The sequence below is a fragment of the Leptodactylus fuscus genome, chromosome 5 (genome assembly GCF_031893055.1).
Source record: "Leptodactylus fuscus isolate aLepFus1 chromosome 5, aLepFus1.hap2, whole genome shotgun sequence".
In the NCBI taxonomy this organism is placed as follows: Eukaryota; Metazoa; Chordata; class Amphibia; order Anura; family Leptodactylidae; genus Leptodactylus; species Leptodactylus fuscus.
In genome coordinates, this window is record NC_134269.1 from 191,035,416 (window position 1) to 191,054,156 (window position 18,741).

Below are 18,741 nucleotides of genomic sequence, written 5' to 3' on the forward strand. Positions count from 1 at the left end.
TTCCAGTTCTGGTGATATGTGCATGCATGTGTAGGCCTTAGTGATATGAATGACCTCTGCACATGTTGAACTCTTATTTTACGAGTTGTAGTGCATATACATTTTTGTTTGGTTTCCACATTTAACAACTTATATAATTTTTATAAAACATTTTCTTTAAATCAAAATTGGATAACGGTGCTTGTTCGTATACAGGACCAAGTGGCATTTTGACAATGCTGCAGGTACCTACTTTCAAAAAACATATAGGAATAAGGGGTTAGTATAATTTTTCAACATTGCAATTAGATTTTATTTATCCATCTCAAAACTGTGAAATTGCCCTGGCTACCAGAGATGCAAAATATCCGGATACCCCTGGTTAAAATGGGTTAAAATCCACATGTATGTCGACCCAACAGTGATTTTTTTTTTACGAAAGTTTGCCACAGATTTTGTAGAAAATATTTGCCACATTTGACCTATTGTAAGTGCAACAGAACTTATTTACTAGATAGTCATAATCTAGAAATCTTATAAAAGACAGCGCGACAGGTCTATCCTAACTAGGAGACTCATGTACAATACTGCTTTTACTTTTCAGTTTTGTTTTTCTTAGAATGTAGTAAAATTTCAATGCGTGCCAATGCATTGAGGCAACTTTGAACTGATGCAGAAATTTCTGCAATTGTCCCATTTATTTGAATGAAATTTGCAGAAATTCATGGGCTTCCTACCAAAACAACCTAATTTAGACAAATATGTCACTCAATAAAATTTGCCATTTGTGACTTTGCCTTTCCATCTGTGTACTTAAAGCTGAAAGTCTGTACTTCAACTGCATTGGATTTGCTGTGTTCAGAATTCATTGTGGTAATGTACAGAGCCAAATTTAGGTAAAATATTGTCTCTGTCCAAATATTTATGAAGTTAACTGTATATTTTTCAATAAATAAGTTTGCATAAACCTCAAAAGTGCAGTATAAATAAGGGAGCTTCCTAGGAATAGGGAGCTACACTGTCTGGACAGGTGAACGCTAAACTACAATCATTCCATTGTCAACGCCATCCAATATATTAGTTTAGCTATAGGCCTAGTCCTGCAAGTATGATGTTTTCATCCAGCAAAATACTACAACGGATATACTGTATGGTGGACCCTATTACCCAAGATGACCAGTGATTTATAACCGATGAATCTCTATCCAATTGTCCGGATTGCATACTTGGTCTATCATTACTTTCTAATCCATCTTTAGTATGTTCCTCTATTATACTATGGGACAGAAGAACACACTAAGCATCGCTGATATGATCCTGGACTTGGTAGTTTAAGGCCCTGTGAGACCTAAATGCTGCGATTTGTCGTGGGAAAAATTGTGTTTTTTTACAGTAAGGACAAAGTGGATGGGATTCTAGCAAATCCAATGCTTACATAGTTACATAGTACATGAGGTTGGATGAAGACATCAGTCCATCAAGTCCAACCCATAACCCTACAATCCCCTACAGTGTAGCCTTAAGCAGAGTTCCCAACTTTCTTGTATGAATCTCAGTTTGGATTGCTACATTACATAAGGGGTTCCATTAGGACATGAAGCTTCTCAAACCTTTCACATCTTTGGCTTTAAGAATATAGAGTAGCTAAAACTAATTTTTCTCAGATATCTAAGAAATTGATGTTCAGCTACTAAAATATGTAGGTGTCAGACAAGCCAATGATTTCTAGCTGCTTTTATATTCTGATTTTAGCTTCATTTTTTTTTCTCTTCATTTGCAAAACCACAGAGTTATTTAATATGAAAAAGAGTTGACAAACTGCTGTACATTTAAAGAAACAGATAAGAATATTCTACCCAAAAGAAAAGAAGTTAATGCAGCTACCTGAGCCTTGTATTTGTCTGGGGATGGAGCAACGGCAATGTGTGGTATTCCAAGGGATGCAGGTGTTATAGTAGGACCTAATAGGGGTAGTAGTCCCTCTGATAGATGAGCTTTTATAATGGTCACGATAGCTGTAGTGGTGGTCCAGACTGCGGGGCACCTCTCATAGGACACAGAGCAAGTCAATTTTCAAAAGAAGGATAGCAAAAGACACAGTCCTTTGTTAACCAAAAGTTTCTTTACTGAGGACTCTGATGAAGTGCCGCCATACCACACCGTGATACAGTCTCATGTACAATACAGCGGGTGCATGTGAGGAGACTATCATATAGTGCCGCCATACCTCACAGTGATACTGTCTCAGGTACAATACCGCGGGTGCATGTGAGGAGACTACCATATAGTGCCGCCATACCTCACAGTGATACAGTCTCGTGTACAATACAGCGGGTGCATGTGATGCAGGATTCCCTTGTAAGCTGACAGGTAATGGCTGATGCTGACACAACTTTCCTCAGATTTGGTATTTAGAGTATTGAGGAGACACAATCCAGGTTATAGCTACAGAAGAGGGATCTTCACCAGTTGGCTCCCGGCGGGTGACTAATTTGGGGTATATGTAGTTCCCTGTCGTCCATACCAGCGGCACAATGTGGGGTATTTCTGCCCCTGTGTGCTGGTAGGACAGGCGGATTTTTAATTAGCCAATCAAAATGCGTGGCTGGCCCTATAAGAGGGCACAAGAACCTCCCCTCTGCGTGTTTTTTTCTGTCCTGTGTGGTCAGAAGGACAGGTGGGAGGACTTGTGTCCTCTTATTGGGCTCTTTAGGGTTACTTACCCTGTGAGCACAGTGCTTTTCTCCTCCAGGCCCTTCTTGATTGAAGTCTATCTTCTGGCCTGTTGAGGGAAATAAGGTTTTAGCCTGCTTTGGCTTACCTCCCTCCCCCCCCCCCTTCCTCCTTCCTACCTTCTCTCCTCCTCTAGGCTTGCATGCCAGCTGCTTCGAACCTGTATGGTTCATCTACGCCGCATCCCTCCTCCGGCCACGCCGCTGATGCTGTGGCCGGATCAGGTACGAAGCGGCAGCCGGAACTAGAGTTCCCCGGCGATGTTTCGCGGCGTCCGCTCTGCCGGGTGCGCACTTCCGGTTGGAAGCCGGAAGTATGGCGGCGCCATTGCGAGTGCTGGCGCCGGCGGTTTTCCTGGCTCTGGCAGTGCTGGCCGCGTATTCTGGCCAGGAATCGGCCTCAAGAGGCTGAGGTAGGTGCCCTTGTTGGGGCTTGCTGAGGGGGGGGGAACCTTTTTCTCTAACCCTGTTTGGGTTAGACTTGGGAGCGGTAGCTCCGCCCATTTCCGGCCGGCCGGGTTAAAGGTCAGGTCGGCCGGCTATTGGATACCTTCGGCTTCTTAGTGGCGCTGAAGGCTGGTATTGTGGTTGCTTGTGAACCCTAAAGCTCCAGTTTGCTTCTACCTGTTGCTTCTACCATCTTTATTGTGTGTCACCTTGCTATCCGGTCTTCTGGACCCGGTAAGATCTACCCTTTTATATTTGGGATGATGTCTTGGTGACAAGGTTGCATGGTCTGTTGTCTCTCTCTAGGATATGTCATCCTCTACTACCCCTCCGGGGGATTATATTAGGAAAACTACTGCTAAAAGGAAGCATCTTTCCTGTTTTGACTGCCACACACCGCTCCCTGATGGTAGGTAGCGGCTTAAAGGGTTATCCCCTCCGGGGTACTACCGGTCCTATAACCCGCCTATTATTTTTAGGCTACGAATGGGCCCGTTGTCGCGGTTGCAGAGGCCCTCCACCTGAGGAGCCCTCTCCTAGAGATATGATGGCCTGGGTCAAGGAGATGGTGAGTTTGGGCATCGCTCGAGTAAAAATAATTCCCTTGCTTGTACTCTCCTTTTATTTTTTGCAGGATATTCCCTTAAAGGCATACAGTCTACCTTGTCTCAGCTCACCAAGAGACCATGCACTGAGCATCGTTCCTCGCCCCTCCCTCCCCTGGAACATCTACGGGTGGCAGAGGATGATTCCTCCGAGGACGACTCAGTAGTTTCCAGCAGACCTGTGTTCCACTATGAACAAACAGGCAGGCTGCTGAAGTCCATCCGGTCTACAGTGGGCCGAGATGTTGACGGGGAAGCCTCCACGTCTGCCTCTGGGGGACATATTGCCTTCCATGCGGACGCCACGCTGACCGACCTCATGGGGCAGCAGTGGAAGCAGCCAGAAAAGGGACATTCACTGTCCAGGATCTTTAAGACCTTGTTCCCTATGGATTCGGCTCAATGGGATTCCTGGGGGCCTCCCCCGAAGGTGGATCTAGCCGTGGCGAAGTTGTCTCGTAGAACCCTGGTGCCCCTTGAAGATGGATCAAATCTTCAGGATCCTCTGGATCGTAGGGCTGACGCCACATTGAAGAAGGTTTACTCTGCTTCCTCTGCCCAAGCTTCAGTAGCCATAGCCTCTACCACTGTGGGCGATTTTCTACGTAACCGCCTAGCCACTTTGGAGCGGGATATTGATTCCGGCGTGGACAGGGATGACATCTTGGCTTCCATGAAGAATATTCATAGGGCTGCAGATTTTTTGGTGGAGTCTTCCCGCCATCAGTTAAAAATTTCAGCCAAATCGATGGCGTTGTCTACTGCGGCCCGTAGACCCCTGTGGCTAAAGCCTTGGCGTGCAGACTTCGCATCCAAAGCTGCTCTCTGCGCTCTCCCCTTTGAGCCAGCAAGAGTGTTTGGCCAAGGCTTGGATACCATCATGGAGGGATTACCAGAAGGTAAGGGGAAGTCCTTACCTCAAGCATCCAGGGGCAGACGTGCCCCCTCTAGAGGCAGAGGTTCTGCCTCTAATTATAGACGCCCGGCTCAGCAAAGGCGTTCCAGATATCGTCCTAGGGGAACTGGACGAGGCGCTTCCAGGGAAGACACCAAGAGGAAGCCGGAGTTTTGATGCGGGGCAGCTCCCTGTGGCCCTCCTTCCTGTGGGAGGACGTCTTTCTGCTTTCTTCAGAGCATGGGTCACCCATATTCAAGATCCATGGGTGTTAAAAATTATACAGCACGGGTAACTTATCGATTTTCAGCTTCCACCTCCAGATCGGTTTGTTGCCACCAGAACCCTTCCACCTTCTCAACAGGCCAGTCTAGAGGCCTCGGTCGCCGAGTATGTTATCAAAGGCGCCCTAGAGAAGGTCCCAGCCTCAGACCTCGGTCGGGGAGTTTAGTCCCCCGTCTTTCTGGTCCCCAAAGTCACCGGGGGCTGGAGAATGATAATAGACCTGAGGTACCTCAATCGACCCTCGACCTGAAGGACGCCTACCTTCATGTCCCTATTGCTCATTCCCACAGGAAATTCCTCAGGATTGCCGTTTCTATGGCCGGCCACAGGGAGCACTTTCAATTTACAGCTCTGCCGTTCGGCATCACATCCGCCCCCCTGGTATTTACCAAGGTGATCGCTCCGGTCGCCGCGGCCCTCAGACTGCAGGGTCTCTTCATCGTTCCTTACCTAGACGACTGGCTACTGAAAGCTCAGTCTCCTGCTGCTCTCCTCCAGCAGCTCAACCTTGCCATCAGCTTCCTACAAGAGTTAGGATGGATCATCAACTGGGAGAAGTCCAAAATCGTTCCATCTACACGGAGGAAATTCCTCGGGTTCATAGTGGATTCAGAAGCGATGCAGATCTTCCTCTCCAGCCCAAGCAAGGAAAGGATCCAGGCCAGTGCACGTTTTCTATTGCACACCCGGCGGGTAACTATCCGCACCGCCATAAGAGTCCTCGGCCTAATGTCATCCTCGGCCAGAGCAGTCCCTTGGGCTTTATGGCATTTGCGTCCCCTGCAGATGGAAGTGTTGAGAATCTGGAACAGGTCTCCACGGGGACTGCACAAGAAGATCTGCCTTACCGCTACCCGTCTTTCCCTCAGATGGTGGATACACCTGAAAGACGGAAGGTCCACGGTCCCAACATTGTGGACCCTGTTGACAACAGATGCATCCCAGTGGGGATGGGGAGCCCATTGCCAGGACAAGACTGTACAAGGACGATGGAGATGTCCGGAGCTGGGGTCTTCCAATCTCAAGGAACTCAGAGCTGTGTACCTGACCCTAGTACACTTTGCCCCGGAATTGAAAGGCAAGTCTGTCAAGATCAGGTCAGACAACATGACGGTGGTAGTCTACATAAACAAACAAGGGGGCACCAGGTCACCAACCTTACTGAGAGAGACGAATCTCATATTCACCTGGGCAGAGAAGAATCTGGTCCAGTTATCCGCTGTTCACATAAAGGGCTCCCTGAACATAGTAGCGGATCATCTGAGTCGGGGTATTACCGTATCAGGAGAATGGTCTCTCAATCCAGACGTATTCCAACAGATCGTCCAGAGATGGGGTCTCCCGGAGGTCAATCTTATGGCTACCCGACTCAATGCCAAGGTAGGGACCTTCTGCTCTCTATACCAGGAGGACAATCCCTTGGCAGTGGATGCCCTGTCCATCCCATGGAGGTTCAGGCTGTTTTACATATTCCCTCCAATTCCAATCATACCGAAGGTATTGATCAAAATAAGACAGGACCAAGCCTCGGGAATAGCCATAATCCTGTTCTGGCCAAAAAGGGCTTGGTTTGCTCAGCTCATACAAATGAGTCAGGGCATATATTGGAGGCTTCCCCCTCTCCCAGACCTGGTAACCCAAGGAGAGCTGAGATGCCAGGATCTGAGGAGACTCAACCTGACAGCCTGGAGGTTGACCAGTCCCTATTGAGGAATAGAGGACTGTCATAAGCCGTCTTGAAGACCCTATCCAGCGCCAGAGCGGATTCGACTAACAGGAATTACTGTCGAATTGGTAACATCTTTAATGCCTGGTGTCTGCAGCATCAAGTGGACTCCACTGATCCCCCGACGGAGGCGATCCTGGACTTCCTTCAAGACGGACTAGACAGAGGTCTTGCTGCGGCCACACTCAAAGTACACGTAGCGGCCCTGTCCGCCTATCTGGGGAGGCGTTTGTCTCAGGATCCTTTAGTGAGCACCTTTATTAAATGAGCAACTAGGCTGAGACTGGTGGTGAACACCCCTGTCCACCAATGGGACCTTATTCCGGTCCTGAACGCTCTTTGTGACCAACCATTCGAACCCCTGGAGGACGTCTCCCTTAAGTTACTGACCGGCAAAATGGCACTGCTATTGGCAGTTACAACTGCCAAAAGAGTTAGTGAACTACAGGCCTTATCTGCTGAAGAGCCATATACTATTTTCTTTTCGGACCATGTGCAGCTTAGGTTCCTCCCAGGGTTTCGTCCCAAGATACCATCCGCTGCAAATAGGAACCAAACAATTTCCCTTTCAGTATTTTGTCCTTCCCCCTCTTCACCTGAAGAGGAAAGATGGCACAAGCTGGATGTAGTCAGATGCCTGCAAATTTACCTGCAGCGCACTCGCCCTTTTAGGCAGGCCGAAAACCTGTTAATCAGCTATACGGGGAAAAACAAGGGCGCCAAAGCCGCCAAGGCTACGATATCCCGCTGGGTTTCCGAGACTATAAAGGTCGCCTACACCGCCCAAGGGCTGCCGGCCCCATCTTTTCTTCATGCCCACTCAACCAGGGCAGTGTCCACCTCTCGGGCAGAGAGGAGTGCGTTGTCTTTAGATCAAATATGTGCAGCTGCCTCCTGGGCATCTGAGTCCACCTTCATTCGGCATTACCGCCTGAAGGACCGGGTGGCAGATTCCTCTGCCTTTGCCCAGACCATTTTAAGCTCGGTCATGGAATAATCCCGCCCATCTTGGGGCCTACTTGCTATATCCCCACATTGTGCCGCTGGTACGGACGACAGGGAACAAGTGATTATGAAGATAATCTTGTTTCCCTTAGTCCTAACAGCGGCACAAGATTTCCCACCCTGGGAATCATATCTTATGTATAAAACTGTGTATAAATATGGAGGTACTTTTGTATTAACACGCAGAGGGGAGGTTCTTGTGCCCTCTTATAGGGCCAGCCACGCATTTTGATTGGCTAATTAAAAATCCGCCTGTCCTACCAGCACACAGGGGCAGAAATACCCCACATTGTGCCGCTGTTAGGACTAAGGGAAACAAGATTATCTTCATAATCACTTGTTACTCACGGTTACTGGGCCGCGGTATCCGATAGCCGGACGCAGACCTAATACATGTGGCCTGGAAACCACGGAGCACTGGACTTGACCGGAGGCCTTCTTTAGCTCCAGGAATGCAGAAAGGCTCCTCTATAGCTGCTCCTTTCTGTCAGGTTCTCTCCTTCTTGGAGGCAGTAGCAGTATGGCTGTTATCCCCTCTGTATGGACTGGTGAATGGTCCTAGGAGACTCTGTATCTTACATGAGCTGTGAGATTCACCATGTAGCTCCTAGGGTTTGGCAGGATTCCCTTGTAAGCTGACAGGTAATGGCTGATGCTGACACAACTTTCCTCAGATTTGGTATTTAGAGTATTGAGGAGACACAGTCACTGGACTCACAGACACTGGTGAATGGTCCTAGGAGACTCTGTATCTTACATGAGCTGTGAGAGTCACCATGTAGCTCCTAGGGTTTGGCAGGATTCCCTTGTAAGCTGACAGGTAATGGCTGATGCTGACACAATTTTCCTCAGATTTGGCATTTAGAGTATTGAGGAGACACAGTCACTGGACTCACAGACACTGGTGAATGGTCCTAGGAGACTCTGTATCTTACATGAGTTGTGAGAGTCACCATGTAGCTCCTAGGGTTTGGCAGGAGGAATCTGAAGGTTCTGCCTGGAGTTGGAGTAGCAGCAGGTGCTGTTACCTCACACACTACACTCTCCACAACATGGCTGCTCTGGTTTCCTTTCCCCTGCTAAGAGGAAGGCGGGGCTAAAGTCTCCACCCACAGCTTACTAGAAAGTTCTACAGAAGCTCGTGCTGTGTATGGAGTGATTGGGATCCTATATCACATGCACCTACATAGAGTGAAACATAGGTGGCAGCAGAATAGTACATGGCAATGACCACAATGTATGCACACAGGAAATACAGATTATACAATAGATAGTGATACTCAGTATTAGTATATTGTGAGAAGCATTACATTACAGAGCATACAACTATTATAATGGCAGGAAGGAGTGTACTGGGACACTACAAATGGAACAGATATAGGCAAAGACACACAGGGATGACGCTGCTGCATTTATCTCACCCAAGTACTGGAGTCACAGTCACGCTGCCCAGCACTGCTGGGTAATGTCATCCATACTACTGCTGCTTATGGTGGGCAGTACCTACTATTACTATATTACTATTACTATATGTGCAGTGTATGGGAGATATCAAAACAGCTAGTCTCCATTCTGGAGCTGAACTCAGGGACAACTGACAATTAAAGATAAAGAGGCTGATATTTCAAAATCAACATTTTCCACGATTGTCTTTAAGATCCCTGCTGACTCGGAGTTTGTACTTTTGACAAGGTGCATGCCTCATCATCAGTCAGACACAATCTCCAAGAAATTGTCAAGAAAGTGACAAAAAAAAAAAACTTTAAGAAAAATCTGAGCTGTGTAAACAATTGTGACTTTTTCATGTTTTTTTCATGGTTTCTGGGCTATATACTGGTGTGTAGGCTATGATAAATTATCTCCATAAGTACTCATATTCCTTATGCACACCCACATACTTAGACTCCTAAAATTACACTTTTAGGCCCCAAAATAACAAGCCGAAATAAAAAAAAAAAAAAAAAAAAACAACACCACAGAAAAGACCACGGTACAAACGCAGCGCATTTTTTTTCCGCAGTGTTTTTCACATAAAGTCCGCTGTTTTCCCTTTGCCGACTTTCTGCCCCTGCTATACCTACACAGAATACGCCAGCGTTTCCATAGGTAGAATTTACAACAGTTTTTGTAATTAAAGTTTTTCCGCTGCAGATTTTTTAATGTAATGAGTGGATGGAAATAACCAGAATCCCAACCACTTTGCAGGCACTGCAAAACACAGCAGTTTTTCCAGGGGCGTTTCTTCCACGACCAAAACGCTGCATATTTGCAACATGGGGACCCGGCCTATATGTTTTCCTACAAGAATAAAATGCAAGTGACCTTATGTGGGTTCTTTGCAACATTGTTCCTACAGAGATACATTGAAATTGCAATATAGGTAACTCTGTGTCGCCATGGAACTGCAGCTTCATTTCCCTATTAAGAGATGTGTATTAGAGATGAGCGAATACCGTTCGATCGAGTAAATATTCGATTAAATTTTACGGTATTTGACATATTCGATTCCAATCGAATACCACGCGGTAAACACAGTGAAAAATCAAATCCCCACCCACCTTACCTGGCGCTTTTTTTGCACCAATAACTGTGCAGGGAAGGTGGGACAGGAAGCAGGAAAACGTAGGCATTGAATTGAAAAAAAATAGGAAAAAGTCATTGGCTGGCTAAATCAGGTGACCTCGGATTTATGAGAATATTGTCAGCCATATTCGTGTCAGATGCGGTTTGGTGAGACAGGAAGAGACATGCTGCGCTGAGGGTCAGATAGCGATTAGCTTCTGTTAGGCAGGAAAAATTAAAATTAACAGCTCTTTTCAGAGTTAAACTGCTTGAAGAGTGTATACACACCGCTAGTATATACACTCCTCCTGCAGAAATTTCACAAAAGCCCTTTTTAGGGCTCAAATTCTCTGCCACTGTTATACTGTATATACCTGTACCATTGGTTGAGAAGCAAGCTGTATACTTTGCATCCAGTATACTGCGGGGATTAACCGTACTGACCAATACTATTCCCCCCTTTCAAGGTAAACCTCCCAGGACCAATAAAAAAAAAAGAAAAGGCAAATCCCAGGTAGGCTCGCTTGTCCACATACGGTGGGACTGCCCCTCCATTCGTCCTTTCTGGACGGACGTGGAGCGGACTATAAAGTCTCTTGTTTCTTCGGATTTTGAAATCTCTGCTCCAATGGTTCTTCTCTCTATGCCTTCCCCTTCCTACAAGCCCTCCAAAAGGAATCTGATCTCATTCCTGTTGGATGCTGCGAACTCTTTAATCCCCAAAAAATGGCTGAATGCAGATCCGCCTACAAAATGGGAATGGTTTGGCAAAGTCAACCAGATTTGTCGTTTTGAGGAAATGTCAAGCTGGAAGGCTAGATCGCACTCTCGTTTTCTCAAGGTTTGGCCGCCCTGGAGAGACCTGGCTCACACACTTTAACATCCATTCCCCCTCTCACCTATACCCCCCCCCCCCTCTCCTTTTCTGGCCTCTGCCACCCTTTCTCTTTCCACACTTCCCACTCTTTCTCTTCTTCTTCCGCTACTTACCTCTGTCCTCAACTTGATTTTCCCCTCCTCCCACCCTAATTTATTCACAAACGGATGCTCCCCTTCCGAGGTTTGTTTCCCCCCCCCCCCCCAGCATCTACTATACTCCCTCCATTGGGATTTTTACCCAGATGGTCGGACGCCACTCACACTCCCCCATATTCCCAGGTAAATTAATAGGTTATATACGATTTATTATATTCCTACGACTGTATTTGTTTATGTAATATGGTGTTGGCCGCTTTTAATATTGCTATCTCCTACTCCTCTTAAACCATGTTCATTACTCATTGTTCATTCTGTCTTGAAAATGTGTATTGTCATTGTATAAGCCTTTTCTGTTTGTTCAAAACTTTTCAATAAACAGATAATTAAAAAAAAAAAAAAAAAGAAAAAGAAGAAAAAACATTAAAAAGGCGAAAAAAACAACAACACCGCAGCACGCGGCAAACAAAACCCCTAAAGACAGGAATCCAGCAAAACGCAGAAACTGCGAAAAACCTAGAGGCAGCATAGCACCTTATTTTTTTTTAAAAGGACGCGCCACCGCGCCAACAGGAACCACAAAATCCACTTCTTTTGATCAAAAACTTTACACTTAATATTTTCTCCGTTTTCCTTTTTTGTTTTTATTGTTTTGAAAAAACACTCCACAACGTGTCACCCACCAAGGGCCAGGGAACAACCAACAACATAAAACGAGGAAACCCCTTTTTTTTTTTTTGTACACGTAACAACCAACAAGGGGAGGGAGGGAAAAACTCCGGGGATCCGTCCAGTGCTGAGGGTAGCCGGGAAAGAGACAGAGGGGGCGGAGCTACAAGAATATGACGAAGAGGACGACACCAACGATCAGGGAGACAGAGGGGGGAAAAGCGGACCGTACCAAGGCTGGAGAAGGCAGGTAAGTACAATCACCAGGGGGGAACAGAAAAAAGGGGAATAGGGGTACACCATCTTTAATCTCACCCCAGAGTCATAGGTTTGCTCCTCCCGTCCGCAACCTGTCAATATATACATATACACATACTGTATATATACACATATATATACACATATATCTACCCTCCGTGTATACTTTAAAAAAAAAACAAACAACACTTGTATACATCAGTTATATATATACATATATATACACATATATCTACCCTCCGTGTATACTTTAAAAGAAAAAAAAAACAACACTTGTATACATCAGTTTGTGCACTCACTCATTCTACCTATCCCATTGCGTGAGAAGCAAGCTGTATACTTTCATCTGTATATACAGTAGTGGATATACGCTCAATATATCCACCCTCCAAGTGTATACTTTACACAAAGACACTTGTATACATCTGAAAATTTGTCAGGCTAGCGCAAACGGATGGAGACGAGGACGGGGGCATGGAAATCCAGCTGGGGATCCAGGCCGCGGTCAAGCTACTGCGGATCCAATGGCTACTGGAGAGGGGCAGCCAGCAGTGCGCTCATCCACAACATCAAGCAGGGTGCGGGGTACAACGCTGACGAGGCCCAAGCACCAGGAACAGGTGTTACAATGGCTACAGGATATTGCTTCCACCAGCCAATCAGCCACTACCTCCAGGCGTATTCCTACCCAAGAGTCTGCCATCTAAAATCATCAAAAAGTCAAGTGTGCAGGATTGATGGAGAAATTATAGAGACGTATTGTTACTAGAAATGGGTGAAACTCACAAGAATTGTTTCGACAAATGAGGTTCACCCTGCTTTGTTTTGAGCAGAACTTATTTGGGTAGAAATGTTAGGGTTATTACTATACTCCTCAGACCCCAGAGTATAATAAGTGACGACGCAGGGGAGTTGTAAGGGGGAATTCACACAGAGTATTCTGGCGCGCGATCTGGCACGTATACGGCGTGTCAGAGTTTGCGCGCTCAGAAAGATCCCATTGACTTCAATAAGAGTTACGAGCGTATACGCCGCGTAATTTTGCGCCCATAATTTATCTGTATTATTTAGTAATAACAAACTGTTGAACATCTTTGGCTATGTGGTTAATCTGGTAAAACAGTAGATTATTGGCTTCTACCATAACTATCTGGTGCCAAAAACCTTCACAAATCTTTATAAATTATCCCTATACAGTTAAATAATGAACTCTACAAGTCTGCAGCCATCAGCAGGGGGAGCTCAACAGCGTACAGCTCCCCTAGTGGCATTAAAGTTGGTTCCCTTTAAATGTTTTTAGAAAATACAAAACACAAAAATCTTCTGTTTTAGGGATTTTACTCATGGATATGTATTTTTCTTCTAGAGTGAAACATCTGGAGACTACCGCAAAGCTCTCCTGGCCATCTGTGGAGGAGACGACTAATCCGGAGACCCCAAATTTTTGTATGTCCATCTCTGAGCTCACCTACTAAATGTCATTGTGGTAGATGTGGTAGTGTCTAGGACCTACAAAGCAATTGTGAAAGAGAACTTCACCAAGCAACAGAAAATGCACCAAAGACATACAATGCATGGGATATGGGAGGGCAATGTATGTTGGGGGTGATAGATATGGGATCGCCATATTGTAATAGCCCTTCTAAGCCAGATCCTGCTGTGTATCTGACACTTGGAAACAATTTCTTTCAACACCAAAACCATTTCTAGGTCCTTTATTATATAGGAGGATCCAGGCAAGTTGAAATAAAGTGTCTTAATACGGTACATATGTGTGTCTGCTGTCTGTTATTGGTGCTATTAGGACAAAGATAAAAAAACATACATGAGATTTAGTTGTTTTTCTGACCTATGTCACACAATGGTCTACCAACAATAACCTGATCACAAGGAGTCACAGTACGTCTTTAGTTTCCCTGCAGCGCCACCACAGGGGTAAAGAAGCATTACACAATTCCTACTGAAATCAATTGGCTTGCTATGTTACATATGGACATGTTAGGTCCTCCAAATAAAGGGACACTCTTCATAGCCACTATACTTCAGGTCCACCAGGAGGAACTCTGGTAAGTTCAGCTTGTAATATGATCATGGGATCCTACCAGTCTCAGACAGGAATGATTGGGCCGACTATACAGAATAATCCTCAGGCCTACCCTCTATAAATACAGAACACGTCCACTTTTATACGCTTCATTGTGCTCTTAAGAATAACATTTTTCTATAGAAGTCTTTTTCTAGATCGGCTTCTACAGAAAAGTACATGTGTGATATCCTTCCCTGCCTGCTCAAAAAAAGATGATCTGGATTATAAAATCCATTAATAGCGGTGTTTTCCTTATTCAGGACTCTTGTTTAGCAAGAGAAGGGAGCGTCGGCAATGGACATCTCAGAAGGTCCCCACATATCTGTGTATTACTTGTCCTTCTGCTGCCTCATACATGTCACGTGACCCTCCAACACTGGACATTACTATGTGGGGCCCCAGGATATGGCTGTATTTGCACATCTGTATTTTGCGGCCAGACGATGCCCCTGCCTATTTACAGGTCAGGTACTGCCCATGGTTGATCTGTTTTTCACGACTGATCAGCTTTACTTAACATTACTGTACAATATGGGTGACACATGGATGCCAGACTTTTTTGTTTTTTTTCATGGACCCATAGACATGCATCCGCAAAAAACCAAACATGCTTCTGTTATTACATTACTATTCCCAGAATCACAATCGCTAGGTGTGACCTTAGTCATAGACAATATTAGGAAATCTGCCCCAGTGTCTGTGTATTACGTTTGTACTATTCCTAGTTACGGCTGAGGCCCTACGTTGCGGAATTGCTGCTTTTTTTGTTGCAGATTTTGCGGTGTTTTATTTTTTGAGCTAAAGCCAGGAGTGGATTGAACAGAAGGGAGAAGTAGAAAAACTTAATTTATATTTGCCATTCCTTCTATAGCCACTCCTGGGTTTAGCGGAAAAAAAAACACAGTAAATTCTGTAACAAAAAAGAGCTGAGTTTCCGCATCGTGGGGCCTTACCCCAGTAACCCAAGTAGATTAAGTTTATTCCGCCATATTCACTAAAGCAACATTATTAGTGTTCCTCCACGTGGCACCCTCCAAGGCCTACAAAGTAGGTGCCCACTTTCAGATCCCTACACAGTAAGGGAGCCTTCACACGGAGTAATGCCGGGCTCAATGTGCGCTTCTTTTTACTGCCGTAGAAATGTGAGGATAGTGTTTACGTCGCGTTAACATGGTGTTTTTTTACTATGAGCGTATACGCGGCGTTTGTGTATGTGTATATGTAGGTTGGGGCCCCACTTGGACATGTGCGCCCCTCTGTCCTCAAACCCTAGCTACACCTCTGCCTGTGTGCTAAAAGTCTGGTGCACACATTACCCCACAAGAAAACTTAGATAGGACACAACAATAAATCAGCACAGTAGCCTCTTCATTCTCAGGATCGTAGTGTTCCAGATCATGACATTGTAGGTACAGTTAGGTCCATATATATTTGGACACCAACACAAGTTTTATTGTTTTTTACCTGGTAACTGGTAACTTTATAGTTATATGAAGGACATGGGCAGAAAGTCCAGACTTTCAGCTTTCATTTGAGGGTATCCACATTAAAATTAGATGAAGGGTTTAGGAGTTTCAGCTTCTTAGCATGTTCCACCCTGTTTTTAAAGGGACCAAAAGTGGGCACTAGTGGACAATTCCTCCATAATTTCTTTCTCAATTAAGCAGATAGAAAGCCTGGAGTTGATGTGAGATGTGGGGCTTGCATTTGGAAGATTTTGCTGTGAAGAAAACATGTGGTTAAAGGAGTCATCCTTAGGCTGTGAAAACAGAGGAAACCCATCTGAGAAATTGCTACAATATTAGGAGTGGCAAAATCTAAAGTGTGGCATATCCTGAGAAAGAAAGAAAGCTCTGGTGAACTCATCAATGCAAAAAGACCTGGACGCCCACGGAAGACAACAATGGTGGATGACCACAGAATAACTTCCATGGTGAGGAGAAACTCCTTCACAACAGTCAACCAAGTGAACAGCACTCTCCAGGATGTAGGCGTATCAATATCCAAATCTACCATAAGAGAAGACTGCATGAAATACAGAGCGCTCACTGCACGGTGCAAGACACTCATAAGCCTCAAGAATAAGAAGACTAGATTGGACTGTGCTAAAAAGACATCTAAAAAAGCCAGCACAGATCAGGAAGAACATTCTCTGGACAAATGAAACCAAGATCAACTTCTACCAGAATGATGGAAAGAAAAAAGTATGGAGATGGTGTGGTACAACTCAGAATCCAAAGCATACCACATCATCTGTAAAACACGGCGGAGGCAGTGTGATGGCTTGGGTATACATGGCTGCCGGTGGCACTAGGCCATTAGTTGTTATTGATGGTGTGACACAGGACAGAAGCAGCCGGATGAATTCTGAGATATTCAGAGACACACTATGTGCTCAAATCCAGCCAAACTGATTGGTCGGCATTTGATAATACAGATGGACAAAGAGCCAAAACTTAAAGGGGTATTCCCACCTCACATACTCATCAGTCTTTACTGCTGTAAAATCTTCTTTCTTCCTGGTTTCTTGCATCATTTGGTGGGCGGGGTTTCACATGCAACCTGACGTTTAGCTCCACCTCCAAATTTGTGTGTAGCTCCGCCCACCCATATTGGACCATGAAGTACAGGCATCAGCAACTCCATTCTGTGTTACATACAGAGACTGCCTGTCTCTGCCGTAATGAACACAATTGAATTAGCTAACCTGATAACTGGGAGAACAGAAGAAATGAAAGCAGCTCCTCTCCTCTATCTGATAGCAGGAAGCTAGGTCACGTGGTGTAGACACAGGAATATCTAGATACACAGGCTCGCTCCCGTGCACTTAGCCCCTCCTCCCTCCCCCCTGAGAGCAGGCTGATACATCACTTGACTCATGAGCAGCTAAGTCAGGGCTGTGGCCACAAAGAATTGAATAAAGTAAGATAGTGGACAAACAAAGCAGTTTTACTGAAGCAGTGTATTTAGGAAAAGTCTTACATCTACATTAACAAGCAGTATAGATAGGATCCTTGTGATGGGACAACCCCTTTAAAGCCAAAGCAACCTATGAGTTTATTAAAGCAAAGAAGTGAAAAATTCTTCAATGACCAAGTCAGTCGCCTGATCTCAACTCAAACAGACAGCAACTGAAAACCGCCGCAGTAAACGCCAGGCAGAACATTAGAAAGGAGGAAACACAGCGGTGTCTGGTGATGTCCGTGGGTTCAGAACTTCAGGCAGTCATTGCCAACAAAGGGTTTTCAACCAAGTATTAGAAATTAGCATTTTATTTTTTACAATTATTTAATTTGTCCAATGACTTTTGAACCCCTGAAATGAAGGGCTTGTGTTTCTCTATAGGGTTCAGGGCCTCACATGGTTATGCAATCATTTTGTTCAACCCACTGAATTAAAACCATCCGCTTGAATTCTGTCATGGCTTCACAAGGGTGAAATGGTTATAGAGGTGTCCGATTATCAATCTCCACAGATGTGCCCTGTGATCACAGAGATGTAAGCACTCGATTACAGGATCACACATCTATGTGTGCACAGCGCCAAGGGGTTCACTATTACTAATGTAAATATTTCTGAACATGAGCCAATGTATCATTTTAATTTGAACTTTTTTTTTCTTAATGGAGAAACAGGTTACACAAGTGGAGCCATGACATCATTATACAATGGTTCCATAGAATTAGCATATTAAGAATTGTCACTGTTTTCTGTAACAGCTTTGTTATAAATAAAGAATTGATAAAAAAAAAAAAAAAATGATGACATCACAATGGCTTAGAACCCTGAATGACAGGCTGATGATGTCACAATCAGCTTCTGTCTATAAAACAGGTGAAAGACCTCATCACATTCTCTTTTTTTCTCGTGTATCGTGAACGCTAGTTGTTGTTGCAAAACTCTGCTAGAAAGCTACACGCGCGAAAATTCAAACGCCCTCTACTGGAGAATACGGTAAGTTTCAACTTACACTATTGATGCGTCACAGTGATCAGAAGACAGTGATGGGATTGGTGGGGGATCCAAATGCTGAACAACTAAAAGTTTTAGGGTATCTAGCTGGGGTGGAGATACTGGAACCAGTAGTCCAATAGTGACTAAATGGCCACAGATTTCTGAACGCTGCTGCTGTGTGGTCATCTCCTGCAGCACTCCTCAAGGCCATGATGTGAATAATGGCAGAAGTACCGATATATCATAAGATAGTGAAATTCATAGGACCTGATAGCTTCAGGAAACCTTTAGGAAGACAGCTCCATCAAAAACTGTAAAATAAAGTAACGCCTTTTGATTTTCCAATAGCCCAGTTTATGTCGGGTTTCTGCTCTGGACTATCAGAATCTGAAATACCTGAAATAAATTTTATTAATAGGAATGAAATGTCGTCTAATCTTTTTCCATGTTGTGTCTCTCTAGTATTTATAGACTCAGGCCTGTAAATATGGCGTCTCTCCACGATGGCGAACAAACAACTCCATTGCTGATGGTGGATGAGGAAAAACAAATAGGCACTCATT

The 18,741-nt window shown here is 44.9% G+C and overlaps 1 protein-coding gene across 1 annotated transcript in view; it reads left to right on the forward strand.

Moving 5' to 3' along the window:
- ANXA6 (annexin A6) overlaps positions 1-13,847 on the forward strand; it is a 71,813-nt gene extending 57,966 nt beyond the window's left edge. The window contains exon 26 of the mRNA XM_075274943.1: positions 13,505-13,847. Coding sequence (XP_075131044.1) covers positions 13,505-13,564 — 60 coding nt within the window. The 3' untranslated portion in view covers positions 13,565-13,847. The remainder of the gene's footprint in view (positions 1-13,504) is intronic.
- The last annotated feature ends 4,894 nt before the right edge of the window (positions 13,848-18,741 follow it).